Source organism: Nylanderia fulva, unplaced genomic scaffold (assembly GCF_048542155.1).
Source record: "Nylanderia fulva isolate GAGA-0341 unplaced genomic scaffold, ASM4854215v1 Scaffold13, whole genome shotgun sequence".
Classification (NCBI taxonomy): Eukaryota; Metazoa; Arthropoda; class Insecta; order Hymenoptera; family Formicidae; genus Nylanderia; species Nylanderia fulva.
In genome coordinates, this window is record NW_028189518.1 from 14,670 (window position 1) to 30,035 (window position 15,366).

Here is a 15,366-nt window from a genome sequence, read left to right on the forward strand (position 1 = left end):
TACGAAAGAAATCTAAAAAAAAAAAAAAAACTTACCAATTCAACTGCAACCTCCTTAACGGCGAAAACTTTATCTACAAGCAGTTGGAGGGACAGTGGCGCGATACTTTGTGCTACTTCGTTCGGACTGAACAGAGACATCTCTATAATCTCGAGCAATTGCGTACCAAGTTCCTGCTTGAATCTCCAGTTCGATTCGTTGTCCGTGGCGAGAAAGTCGTTCAATCTCGGCAAATATTGGCAGCGAATGTCGGGTTTAAGTATTTTCAAAAAGGTCGCGAGGTGCTTAAGTACACCTATTCTGACCTCGTCCAGATCCTTGATGAAGCCGTCGTAGATCGGCACGAGGTCGGTGGCAGTGAGTTCTTCGCCCAGGATCATGGCAATCTCGTGAATGCTCGACGCCAGACTATGCCTGACCTTCCAGTGCTTCGCACTCGACAACGATTGATAAGCCTTTCTCAAGTAGTGCCAATTTTCCGCGCCCAGCGTGAGAGCGACTGCGGGAAAACTGAAGGCACAATGATGCGTGATATCGGTGCCCACGTCCACACATTGCTCCGGATCGGCCATTGAGACGTAGTAATTGATTAATTTCTGAGGCACGATATCTTGCCCATTATCCTTCGCGTCCAAGTTGCAAGACTTGTCACTCTTGTCCATCGAGTTCAAGAGATATATCTCGAAATCCTGAGTGCCATCCGAATCCGTCGTGTCTTGCGACGACGGTGGACAATCTCCGTCGTCATCGTCATCCTTCTCCTCCTTCTGATTGTCGAGCTTATCGACGTCCGTATTTGAGTCGTCCTCGTCGCTCAAATTTACGACGGGAATGGGAATTTCGGAACAATTATTCTCGGCGTTAAATTTATCCAAGCTTTGTTTCTCAAAAGTTTCGTTATCGATAATCATTACCGTTTTATTAGCGTTATTACGATTCATCGCTGATTGCCTCGCGGCATGAGTAAGCTCGTCATCCAACGGTATACCCGGAGGGATGTAGTAATATAAAAATGGATTGTATTTCTCCGTATCATCCACGTCTTTCTTGAGCAGAGGAAAAGTTCCGCGCTTTTTTCGCAAGCTTCTTTCCTGAAAATCAAATCAGAGAATATCATTAATGTATATATATACACGTACAGTAAGGAGGAGAACAAGGATTACATCTTTAAGTAGCTTCAAAAACTATATTAATTCATTATGTACCTTGTATTTCATTTGCAATTGTCTATCGAAATAGCAGTTGTCTATCTTCTGACAATCATATCCCTCCAAGGAATCCGATGTCTTAACGTTGTCATGTCTCACATTCACCATAGGCAAGTAAAAAGAGCTTTTGGTGTTATCGTCCATATCAGATATTTGATTTTTGATCGCGCCCTTTGTAGGGAAGATTGCTTCATATGAATAACATAAGCTGCAAAAAACGTACAAATTAATTGAGATTAAATACGCAGCGTGAATCATGTCGAAAAACGAAAACGGACGACATATATTACCTGAGATGATTGTTCAGTTTACTGGTGTACACTAACTCGCCGTTCTTATTGTAACAGACGTCGGCGAACTGCTTGGCAAAGAGCGATATAAACGGTCCGAGTATCTGAAAAGCTGATGTTCGCACCCATTTAGAGTCGTCGTTCAAATGTTTGGCTAACATGTCTGCTAGTGCTTTTTGGCGCTCTTCGGGTGACGTACAGCAAGCAACCGGCAATATGACCTCGACGCATGCTTTTCGCACACCCCATACTCTATCACCACACAATTCCATGAACGTAGGAATCTATAATAAGGATAAAAAATAAAATTATTACTCTGTATACTTGATACCAATAAAGGATTTCATATCAAATATATAGGATTTGACTTTCGGTAGAATTGACTGTTTTTTTTCGTATGTTGTAGATAATGTCCTGCTGAATAAAAAATGTAATAGTCTCAAACCTAAATATAATTGGATAGTTATTAAGTTACAGCCAGTCAAACAGCTCGAATCAAAAATCCGAATTTTTTGTATCCGACTAGCTGTAAATCAGTAATTATCTATTATTTAGTTTTGAGCTTATCACGTTTTTTGTTCAACTAATTTTACCAAGATTCAATTTTATATAATTAATACGGGGTTTTTTAACTATATAAAATCTAGTCTTTAACTATATAAAATTCTAGATAAAATACAACATATAAAAAAAGGAAAAAAAAAGAAAAAAAAGAAAAAAAAAAAAAACAGTTGATACCACCGAAAACTAAAATTGGCTCTCTGTTAGTATGCGCCCATAGAATTTAGTGCTCAATTTTCATCATCTATTAATGCTCACCAATTTCGCCTTCACATGATCCTTTCCCACAGCGACGCACATTTCTGCAAAATGTGTGGCGCAGGTTCTCCTCACCATCATATCGTTATCCTCACATAGGTCCAAGTATCGTTTCAAGAAGATCTTCTCTGTAAGTTCGCTATCAATCAGCGGTGCTACTCGACACATGAACTGCGAATCAATATAAAATATAGAATGATTGAAAATCGAACTGTCACAAATATATTGTGAGAAATTCAATAAAAAGACATGCGCGCTCTTATTTATTATTTAATATACTTTTTTATTCAAGTTTTAAACGGAATTCTCTTAATTATGCGATTAAAAAAAAAGAAAGAAAACACTCCAGTTAAGTTAATACAAGTACGATTATATGTAAAAAAATATACAATATTTTTTTAACATTATTAAATAATTTCGAGTGTGTGAGAGATACATCGTTCCGTTCCGCTCATCAAAGCTGGCTGTGATATGAATCAATAACACCACATCACAACCACTCTGATGGGAGGAACAGTCGATTTTATGCAATCAGCCTGCAATCTGTCCTGTAAGAGTGTATATTCATAAATTAGCACTTATTTATATTAGCACGACGAGATATACATTTACATTCTCTTCATCATACGCGACAATATATTCCGATCTCGCTTATATAAAAAAAAGAAGAGAGAATTATTCGAATTATATATAACATACACGATAAATATAAATTATACAATTACAGCTAAATGACGATACGCGTTTCCTGCTTATCGAAATATAGAGAGATTTCTTTGGCACGTTCCGAATTCGTTGAATTTTGAATGCCGCAACGCTCATCAAAGCTGGCTGTGATATGAACCATCGTTACATCAGCATATTACAGCCACTTTGTGAGCAACGCGAACATACTCTCCTTCACCGTCGAAGATGTCAAACTCTGCGCGGAGAGATCTTTACATCCTTTTTCTGCGTTAAATGAACGATGCATAAAACGGCGATCCAAATCGTCAAAAATGGCTGTGATATGAAATTCAGAGCAACACGCCACAACCAATTTGACGATTGGATCGCGTTCCTCCTGTATCTGTTTGCTGGTTCATCAAAGTTTCGGGTAGCGATTCCTAAAGAGAGACTCCTCCTTGTGAAACGCATTTGACGATATAAAACATGTAGATATACAAAGTGTTCAAAAATTTATAATATAAATAAAGAGGGAAAATGCTGAGATTTGAGTGATCTTTCTTCGTCTTTTCCCCATTCTTCGTTCATTTTCATTGCGCGTTATCGATTCAACAGGTATCAGTAATGAAAAGTGAAATCTTCTCGACGATCGATTCTGCGGGCCAGCTCATCAAAATGGCTGTGATATGACTCGAAACATTCCACAACCAATTTGATGTATCGGACCGCAAAAGGTAAAATTTCCGTGTGTGCCCCGAGGAATGTCTCTTCTTCGCAGCCTTTTCTTCTAACGCGCTCGCGCGTTTATCCTTATTTTTTTGACGCTTTCACGACTCCGTTTGTTTTTAACCATCGGAGCGCGTTGAGAACGGACATAATTTTGATCATCAAAGCTGGCTGTGATAGTCGAACTCTATGACAAACCAACTTTGATGGTAAAAGTATGCCCCGTCTTTCGTCAGGATGCCGACATTTGCGATATTTCCCGAATTTCACGTTTCTTTCTTCATGCTTCCTTGTTTTTGTTTATGGAAATCTTCAAGCGATGACGGAGTCAAAGTATTCGCTCGTTCCTTTTTTAATCTTTACCCCCGAACTTCTCCGAAAATTGTCTTCCTTTCTCACTACTCTTTTTTCGCTCTCGATACTCGAGGATGCTCTTCGTTTTCCGCTGACAGATCGTATATATAATTTTCGCCGCATGATTTTCCAATTCCTCGTGCAAGATCGTCGGGACGAAACGAACACCGCATGAAAGACAAGATAGTGAGACGCGATTGCGATGAGAACATCTCACTACCCATGTCTTTCAGGAGGAATCCGTAGTAGATATTCGTAGAAGTTGGCGACCGTTTTCGTTTGCTTGATACGCATACGAAGAATCGCGACGCGTGTACATATTTCTAACCGTAAACTTATAAAGTAGATTGTTTGCCAAAATTTTGTTTCACGAATATCCAATAAAAAAAATAAATAAACATAAAAACAAAACGACATAAGACAAACTGTAAGTGAGACCAAAAATCATCCTTATAATTATATTATTTACTTGAGAATATTTGTAAATATAGAAAATAAAAGTCACAGAAAAGAGGAAAATTATTTCTCTCGATATAACATTTTTATTTACTTAAGAAAAAAAACGATATGTTTTTATTTTTTTAGTGACACGTCATCATTCTTGGTGTATTTTAAAAATGGTTTAACCCTTTGCGGCATAGTGACACTCCTGAGTGTCACCTTTTTCTGTACACTTTTTTACATTTTTGAAACACTATTTAATTAGTTTTAATGACAAAAAGCATATAAAATGTATTAGAGAACATCCCTTCATAGAAATAAAAAAGAAAACAAATGTTATTGTTAATTAATTGAACGTTATAAATAAATTAATAATTAATTTATTTTCCGTGTAAAGAAAAATGTATGCCGCAAAGGGTTAAGCAAAAGTACAAACATCTCGCTTACAACCTTCTTTGTGTCCTTTTCATAAATACACAACAGATTAAAAAAGAATAATAAAGCGAAGGAAACTTACGGAGATGTTCGCATTACGAAGGTGTTCATCGGGCGACATGTAGGACAAAAGTTCTACCGTGAGACAGACGTTTTGCTCGATTGTATCGTTGCTGAGAAGATTCCGCTTCAAGATCGTTATGAGCGCGCTTTGAGCCATTTGTCGTACCTGCGAAGCAAAAAATACTTGATAATGTTTATGTCATATCTCGCGATGTCGCGACCAGAAGACATGTATTTCAAAACAAGCGTCAACTTGCCTGATTGTCTGAATCGTTCAGGTACTGTATTATAATACAGAGCAAGTGGTCGCGGAGAACATGTTCGTAAAAATGCGGCGCCTCGAGACAGATGATCGCCACATTCGGGATTTGTTCGACCAGATCCGACCGGACCAAAGCATCTGCGAACAAAATGGCGCACACATTAGAACGTTCCAACATATGGAGAAATGGCGGAAAAGATCGCGCGCCAACTATTTCGTTGTCATTTTTTTCAGTTCAATCTCGAATGTTATTATATAAAATTATTATAGACATGTAAATATGTTTATTTTTAATACTTATGAGTATAAATAAAAATTTTCAGAGAATTTAACAAGTGTATATAAAATTAGTAATCAAGTTTTTATATTGTGGGAGCTGTATTTTATATCTTTTAAAACTAATGTAACAAGTTAATAATTATATTAATTTTTAAAGTAGTAAGCCAATTTTTAAGCAGCGCAAGAGAGAAGATATCGGATCTGAAGCAAGTTTGCAATATTAAATTAAAATTTCTAAAAAATATCCAACAAACATACATACAGTCGCCGAATAAACAAATTAAATCAATTATTCTCAAGATATTATCTAGAACGCCAAATTATTGGAAATATTTACATTAATTTTGAAGTAGCAAGCAGATTTTTAAAGAGCGCGGGGGAGAAAACATCGGATCTGAAACAAGTTTATAATATTAAATTGAATTTTCTGAGAAATCTAACAGAGATACATACAGCCGCCGAATAAACAAATTAAATCAATTATTTGTTCATTAATTTTATTTATATTTTTTATTAAATTTAAATCAATTATTCTCTAGATATTACCTAGACGCCATATTATTTGTAGTATGCTGTACTAAATAAGACTGACTCCGGCTAATTTTCGGCAAAGTAGACACAAAAATGAAATTCCACGAGAAGACTCCGTTCTTGCGCAGCGGAGGATTTAGAATAGAACGAGAGCACATTTCCACATTCCAATTTCCTGAATAGCCAAAAATTCTCAACAGAAAAATGGACCTGGAAGAGGGATTTGGGTCGGGACGATAGGCCCAGAAAGACCTAGAAGTTCGAAGGAAGGGGAGAAGGGACTTGACTGTGCACATATGCGAGAAGAAAAAGAATGCCAGGAAGAGAGGGCAAAAATGCGCATTTTCGGACTGCAACACTTCGTTCCCTCGGGGTTCTTCCCGCCGGTTTTCTGTAGGGAGGCTGGGAAATTCCTTTTTCTTGATCTCTCTCTCTCTCTCTCGTAACTAGCGACTCACAAACTCTCTTCGTCTCTCATATCTACACATCTTAGAGTCCATTTATCACTAAACTCAATCACCTTTTTCCTCCCTTTTCTGCTTATTTTATATCTTTGCCATCCAATTATGTCAAAAATATCCTGCTGAAAACGGTTCGGTTTGTTAGAGACCTTTATGAGAGAATATAACCTTTCTCAGGTCTCTTCGGAATTTTCAGTTGTTTATCAATAACTTTATAAACACTTTTTACATTATGATTCGTTAAACTGATTATGTTTCTTACATTTCAGGAATATTCTTCTGCGATATACGATTAAGTACTGAAAGAAATTATTTCTCTGCATATATTTATGTTCAAAGATAAAAAGAATCGTATGTAATAAATTTACATTTATAATTGAAAAAGTAAATTCTTAATGACCGTCACACGTAAGTAAAAAGATTACAATCGTCTTCTGCAGCGGCGAAGAGCTCTGAGTCTATCGAGATTTTATCACAGTTTCGAACCCCCTAATTTTCAACTACAGGATCAATGTTCCCGTTAAAAATCGAGGAGTAGGGGAGAGAAAGATTCGACTTTTTCCTCCTTCGGAAGGCGTATCTCGAGCATCCAAAAATACGTAAATCGGTGTCGCGTGCCCCGAATCGTGAACCGGTGTTGCTGCATCGCGGCCCCTTTCGCGTGTCCCCTATAGGAAAAATACGGTGGCACGTGTTACGGACAAGATGTTCCGTGGATCGCCCCTAAAAATAGGACACTGCCGTCTCTCGGGTGGTGCTTCTGCATCGGGATATAGCGCGTCGCATCCCTTATATTTCAAGATTTCCGGATGAATATCCATATGTACGGCGTTCCATCATGTGTAATATTCTTCCAACCATACCTTCTACATTAAACTCGAAGTCAATTTTTTTATAAATATTATATGTGAAAGAAAGAAAATATATTTTTTGTAAATGTATATAATTTTTGTAATTTATAATTTTTAATTTATTGAATATTCTTGGGATTTAATGTTAAATTATTTTCTACTGTATAACGAGATCCAAGAACTATAGGTAATAAAAATTCTATTGTCATCAAAGATTCTTCTTCTTTTATGGTTGAATCCATAAATATCGGATATATAATAATGTTTTATAGTTTAGAAAAATTGTCTCTTTTATTATTAATTTATTCTTTACGTTCTCTAAAATAATATTCATATGTTATCATCAGAGAATGGAATATAATTTATAGCAACTCTTCTCGAGCGACATAAAACGTAGGATGTATCCGATAAACTTTCCGTAAACTTAATTTTTATTTTACATTTATATAATAATTTGAGTTCTTCTTAAAATGTTTAAAATATATAGCTAACTTTTATTACACATATTCTTGATGTGAAATATTGCGTTTTTTGAGGTTTAATGTAAATATCGTATAATTATCGGCAATTAATTTTAATTTGTTAAGCGCGATTTTATTTGCAACAACCTGCTAGAAAAGAAAAGCGATCGAAACTAGTCAACTCTCGAGAAACACGTATTGACATGTTTCGACATGTCAAAATATTTTGTATTTCTTGGAAGCAGGTAAGAATTTTTCTCAAAAAGGCTCAGGAGGATCGATATATATCAAGATATTTATCGATAACCATTAAAGTCTTTTTCACAACTCCGAAAACTGTAAAACCTCGTAAAAACGATTTTTCTCTTCCTTTATACTCATAATCTTCTTACTACTTTAGAATATATTTCTTTTCAAAAATCACGATACTTTAGTCCATCTGATTTTTAATTGAAAATTATTTGACAAAATAGCAATTGATGTAGATAAATTGATATATTTCTTGTTAATCTTTTGCAAGTAATATTCATTTTTCTAACTTAGAAAAATTTTATTTAATATATTGGAAAAATATGCCTATGTTTGTTTTATTCAAAATATTTCGAATTTCGAAATCATTTCTAACTTAATTTATCCCGGAATGCAATTATGTTTTATAAAATTTGCTCTCTCCAAATGTGTTTGGATTTATATCTAGCGCAAAAGATATTCTCTATATTAATACAAACATCAATCGAAGCTTTGTCATCTCGGAACTTTATCACCAACAAATTCTTGTGTAATTTATATTTCATTACAAAAAAAATAATTTTATTTCCGATAAAACTGCAATATTTTCATTCTTCGAATTAATTTTTTTACACGGCTCGATGAGAAACAAAATAAATATTAAATAATTAAATTACATAAAATAAATTTAATTCTGGTTTTTATTATCTACATACAAAGCTGTCAATTTCATTCAATTCCGTCCAAATTTCGTCAATTAATAAATATGTTATAATAAACTTCCTATAATAACCAGTATTCAGAAAATTAGATTCTTCCTAAAATCCGTAATCAACATTGCCTCTCATATTTTTTCATAATCCACGAGGAAGTTTGATCATGTAAGAAATAATGCGTAAAGAGGATTTGCGTATCTCTCAGCTGTCAAAAAAAGTGTCATGCGTCAAAATCCCTTACAAGGGTCTGTGGATCCTGGTACCAGCATACGCCGGCTTTTACGCAAGATTCTTCGTGGCCGGAGATGGCGAGGTTTAAATTAAGAACGGAGAGAGTGAGTGGGTTTACGTCTAAGATCGGGGGTTGTGCCCTTTTGTATAAATATCGCGGCGGCTTAATGTCGTATTCCCGAATCCACGAGCGCGACTTCCGGCATCAACGGCGCGTGCCTTACCGGAAGCGAGGGCACACGTCTCTCTCTTTCTCTCTCTCGTTTTCTCTAAGGATGGAGCTTATTTTTCACTGTAAACCAGCTTTTGCTTCCCGCCCACGCTCGGGACCCCCACAAAAAGGACTCGCGCGCCCTCGAGAAACAACCCCGATGCAGTCGGTCGCTGGATATTTATACGTTTCCTGCGTGGTTACTTAAGCGATCTCCATTTAAGAAGATGCGTTCAATTTTGTAGCGAAACGTAAGATGCTATTTCGGTATAAAAAGGAAAAAAGTTATTCTTGGAAATTTGCTGACAATTGATGACACGTGAATATTTTCCTGTTGAAGTCCGTACAGTCGATTTCTCGCGAAATGCACGATATTATTTTTATAAAAAGCAAGATTTTTGGAGCATTTAAGAGATGTTCTACTATATCTTTTTACACATTCTGTTGAATCTCGGTCAAGAACTCGCTGATATTGCTAATATTAACGTTCCCTTCGGGTCGGCACGTTATTTAAACGAAGCCTGCTCAAAGAAAATTCAATTTCCAGCGAAGTGGATGGCGCGTTTTGATAAAAAGAGGGAATTACATAAGAACAAGCTTTAAAACGTGCAGTCGATAACTGTGCTTATACAGTTTTTATCAAATATTGGTTACGAAAAACGAAGAGAGTAAAACCAGTACGTACGATTTCGTTAGAGAATGTCTAATGGTCTTGACTGCGTTGATGGAAGAGAAAAATTTTAGAAATTTTTTAACATAACCGATAAAACATTATGAACATCGTGGAAATCAATATAATCGATAAAATTCGGAGAACATACACACAATCGAGATGAAAAATCGTGCTGAATTATTATCTCTTTTATTAACTAGATATTACTCGACACATTAACACATTTTTTACCAAAAATAAAATCTTAAAGAACTCCAAAAGATTTTCATAAAAGATTTTGCAGTAAAAATAAATTATGGAAAATATAGTTTCTTATGGTTTTCGATCTTCTGAGTGTTTCAAATTAAATTGTACTGGCCAGTTAGGTCGAAAATTTCATTATTAAACTTGCATCAATAAAAATTAAAGCAGAAAAGCACAAAGTAAAAAATCATAGCAACCAATCACATTTAGGCCAACAACATGATGCAAAGGATTTGACTCGGAATTTTCTCCAATCCTTTCACATTAAGCGATTATAAAAGTGCAAAAAAATGTGCGATAATGAACCTTAATTATATCTTCCTCAAAATTGAGACCATGTTTATATAACTTTTAAATGGCATACGCTATGTCGCTTATTTGCTAATAATATTAATAACAATCTTTGCATGTCTTGTTCGATGTTTTTGCAGTAAAAATAACCTTATTCGTAACATAATCGCCCAACTATCGAAGGAATCCTAACGTTCGTTAATTTTCCAATACAGATATCTATTTCAATAATTATGTAGCTTTATATATATTCGTGCGTAAGTAATTTAATTAATTTATTGAAATTTTCGACCTAACTGGCCAGTATAATTTAATTTGAAACACTCAGAAGATCGAAAACCATAAGAAACTATATTTTCCATAATTTATTTTTACTGCAAAATCTTTTATGAAAATCTTTTGGAGTTCTTTAAGGTTTTATTTTTGGTAAAAAATGTGTTAATGTGTCGAGTAATATCTAGTTTTTCGTGGATCATATATATTTTATTCTTTTCAATGTGTCTAATTTTATGTTCAAGTTACATATCAATCTCATGATCGTGCGCGCGCACAAATGTCCTAATTATATCTTCCTCAAAATTGAGACCATGTTTATATAACTTTTAAATGGCATACGCTATGTCGCTTATTTGTTAATAATATTAATAACAATCTTTGCATGTCTTGTTCGATGTTTTTGCAGTAAAAATAACCTTATTCGTAACATAATCGCCCAACTATCGAAGGAATCCTAACGTTCGTTAATTTTCCAATACAGATATCTATTTCAATAATTATGTAGCTCTATATATATTCGTGCGTAAGTAATTTAATTAATTTATTGAAATTTTCGACCTAACTGGCCAGTATAATTTAATTTGAAACACTCAGAAGATCGAAAACCATAAGAAACTATATTTTCCATAATTTATTTTTACTGCAAAATCTTTTATGAAAATCTTTTAGAGTTCTTTAAGGTTTTATTTTTGGTAAAAAATGTGTTAATGTGTCGAGTAATATCTAGTTTTTCGTGGATCATATATATTTTATTCTTTTCAATGTGTCTAATTTTATGTTCAAGTTACATATCAATCTCATGATCGTGCGCGCGCACAAATGTCCTAATTATATCTTCCTCAAAATTGAGACCATGTTTATATAACTTTTAAATGGCATACGCTATGTCGCTTATTTGCTAATAATATTAATAACAATCTTTGCATGTCTTGTTCGATGTTTTTGCAGTAAAAAATAACCTTATTCGTAACATAATCGCCCTTCGTTGAGTGATGTGGCACATATGAAAAACTTAAAAAAAAATTTGCTTTATACTCGTAAGTTTGCATACAAGCAGTGTCATGAAATTGCATTCTAAAAGTATATTGCTGCGAAAGATACTTTAGAAAAATTCACTACAACATATTTACCGCAATGTCTAAGCAATCGTACCCGATTCGCAATTTGACGTACGTGAGAGACAATTTGAAGATGTGCACTTTAAAAGTGTGCTATTAGTGTTCGCTCTGATGAATAATGGCGATCGATCAGCGACTTACCGTTATCGTCGACGACAAGCTGTACATGATGCATAACTTCATCGACGATCAGTGGTACATTATTGTTGACTGACGTGCGAAACATCTCCACCAATATGCGGCCCACCATTTGTCTGCAACACAGGAAATAAAGACATAAGATAAATACATTAGAACACACGTCACTCTACGCGTCATCTGTTGATTCGGATGTGTCGAGATACAAAATAATAATTATTATTATTCGATTTCTCAGATAGTATAAAACGTGAAGATTAAAAAAAAAACAGGCAAACTCCTTCATTAACGCAACGCTTTCGACGTAAATAAGTAATGATTTTAACGTGTATTACATTCGAGCAACTATCGAAGGAATCCTAACGTTCGTTAATTTTCCAATACAGATATCTATTTCAATAATTATGTAGCTCTATATATATTCGTGCGTAAGTAATTTAATTAAGTTAAAATTAATATACACGATCGCGACGAAGAAGCGACAAATTCAATGGATAATTTTATCCGTTGCTAACAATCTGATAAGATTTTCTCATAAGTTAACTCACAGTCATTTTAGAGGTTTGCATTATTTTCGATATATGTTTGCAGTTATTATACGATCGCTCTTTTACTTTAATATTATCTATTATGCTTTAATATTAGATACATGGGGTATCTCAGAACCTCCATACAAATACTTCACGAACGTGTTCTATACTAAAATATTAACAATTAGAATAAAATATTATCAAAATCACATTCTTTTATTAATTTTCTGTAGTTTATTTTAATAGAATTTTAATTTAAGGCTTAATTACGAAGATACATCATTCGTTATTTCTTATAATTAACAACACATATATCATCCATTCGCTAACAACTTTTATTGCATATATGCTATAAAATACTACGGTTAATTTTTAAGCTGAATTTGTTAGTCAATATAAAAATAAAATAAAATTGCCCTGATCAAAAATTTTTGATATATAATTATATATAACAATATAAAGTTCACATGTATACTTATTATTTATTATAATATATAATTATATATGATTTTATATTAATGGTAATTAGATCAGCTAACATTAATATATAAAATTATATGTGTAATAATATAACAAGTCATATAAAATTATATATAATTTATACAAATAACTTATACAGAGTTTTATATATTTCTGTATAATTATATATTGTTATATATTATATTATACATAAAAAATTTGTTATCGGGTGTTTAAATAGCAAAAGCTTTATATTGTGTATCATGCACACACATACACACATAAAAATTAAAGATATTTAGAAGTAGTTTGTCTTCATTTTAACAATCACAAGTAAAGAAATGTGTTCAATATTAAATTGTTAAAAGAAAGAGGTGCAAATATAAACTTTATACACATATTTTCCTGTATTCTTGGCATTTTTATTTCCGTTTCGTCTACCAACCCTTCACGTTCTTAATTTAAAATTTCAACGGGACTCGATAATTAAACACACAAATATAAGCGTGATTTAATCAGCATCTCTTCACAAACTTCGAGCCCGAAGAAAGAAGATAAAGGAGTCTGAAAGAAGATACCGAGAAGCAACATGTGTCCACCTTAACGATACGGTGTATACCCAGCGGTTAAAGCGCTAAAAGAAAAATATAAGAGCAAACGCCGCGGATTTCGCACACGTACAAACAAGGCGGCAGATTATCTTCATCAATTATTCATACTCGCCGGTTCGCGCGAGTATCTCGGCGCATTCGGCTCCCTGAAATTCCAGCGAACTCGAATAAGTTCGATATAATGAAATACATAAACCGAGTTAGGCTCCGGGATACGGCCGTCCCTCGAAAACTTTGTATTCCTGAAGAAGAAGATGAAGAGAAAAAGAAGAGAGAAACGGAGTATTCGAGGCAAACAAGCGTCAGGATGACGACGAAGACGACGTTTGCGGCCAGCGCACCATCATCGCGGGCCATGAAGGCGGCGGCCGTCCTCCTCGACGAGTGGAATCGAAGACGAAGAGCAGGAAGTGGAAGACGAAGTATCGCCGCCGCCGCCGTAGTTTGATCACGTCGCTACTGCGTTCCCACCACCCTGAGAGAAAGAGAGAGAGAGAGAGCCCATCATCTGTGCCTCCCCATCCGGCGCAACTTTTCCCTCCACTTCGGCATCGACAGGGCGAACTCCCCTCTCGCAGAAGCGCCGAGAAATGCGTGCGAGTGGGATCGCGAGGCCGCGGAAGGGATGGACGGACGGATGGTGGAGGCGACACCAACGGAACATCGTCGACGGTGCCCCACCAGGAACACGACGGCGAGTGGGGCAGAAGCGTTCTCCAAAGCAGTTGGAGAACAAGCGAGCAGACGGTACCGCCTGTGAACGCCTACCATTCTGGCGCAAATATGGCCGCCGACCGCTGCGGCGAAGACGAAGATGAAGAAGTTCGTTCCATGCAGAATTTTCGGGGGCGAGCGAGCGAGCGAGCTTTGCCGCGGCTTTCTTCGCGCTAACTTTCGACTCGGCGCACCAAGTGCGCTTGTTGGACGAAAAACGTCATGCGCGTTCACCACCACCCACCCTCCGACAGTTCCTTATTGTCATCCATACTTATTCTATGTATGTCCGCGGGGCGACGACTTAGGGTTGCTTTCGCTCAGACCCATGTTAGACACCCGCTGGTCCAAAATTGAAGTACACGCCGCTCTGACACTTTCCTAACGGCCTACCACGCGCATGATCGCCGTACTTCGCGAAGATCGATAAAGAACACGGCGTTTTCTTCCTCCCCTTCTGGCGAGATACATATATATATATATATACGATGTATATATTATATATATAATATATATGTACAAAGGAGGGCTGATTTTAGGAACCACTACAGCCGACGAGGATTCCTCTTCATTAATATTGATAGATTGAATATGCCGCAAGATCGAAAGAAACTTGAACGCTAACATCGATAATAGATCGATAATGCGAATCAAAAATCATCGAGTTTTCAAAGACATCGAAGGAAAATCAAGGAGAAAATCGTCTTTTCGTTTTATTTATTCTTGCTGTTTAATTCATCTAATCAGTGAGCGAATGATAAAACTGTATACTAGAACTTCATATTTTTGGTATCAAGGAAATAATTTTTATTATTATTTCGTGCATTAATTCATTCTCAATAGTCGAGACAAATTAAATTTATTTCATCAAGATTAAAATAAAAAGTAAAAGAATTTCTCTGGACCGATCATTCATTATCCTTCATTCCTTTAAATTAAAAATAAATCTATGCCGATTCTTCGATAAAAAAATAATTCCATGACATCTTTATTTTTAGATGTCACAAATATTTATACTTATTCGACTTTTAAAAAATTGTATAATTTTGATGCACTAAAAAAGTCTTTCATTAATTTTGC

The 15,366-nt window shown here is 35.3% G+C and overlaps 1 protein-coding gene across 4 annotated transcripts in view; it reads right to left on the reverse strand.

Moving 5' to 3' along the window:
* LOC114932392 (serine/threonine-protein phosphatase 4 regulatory subunit 1) overlaps window positions 1-15,366 on the reverse strand; it is a 113,123-nt gene that overhangs the window by 2,445 nt on the left and 95,312 nt on the right. For all 4 annotated transcript variants that reach the window (XM_029304554.2, XM_029304558.2, XM_029304555.2 and 1 more), the window contains 7 exons: window positions 11,976-12,088; window positions 5,260-5,402; window positions 5,022-5,168; window positions 2,318-2,488; window positions 1,499-1,782; window positions 1,206-1,416; window positions 36-1,091 (listed from right to left, as the gene is read on the reverse strand). In XM_029304554.2, the coding sequence (XP_029160387.2) occupies window positions 36-1,091; window positions 1,206-1,416; window positions 1,499-1,782; window positions 2,318-2,488; window positions 5,022-5,168; window positions 5,260-5,402; window positions 11,976-12,088 (2,125 nt within the window). The remainder of the gene's footprint in view (window positions 1-35; window positions 1,092-1,205; window positions 1,417-1,498; window positions 1,783-2,317; window positions 2,489-5,021; window positions 5,169-5,259; window positions 5,403-11,975; window positions 12,089-15,366) is intronic.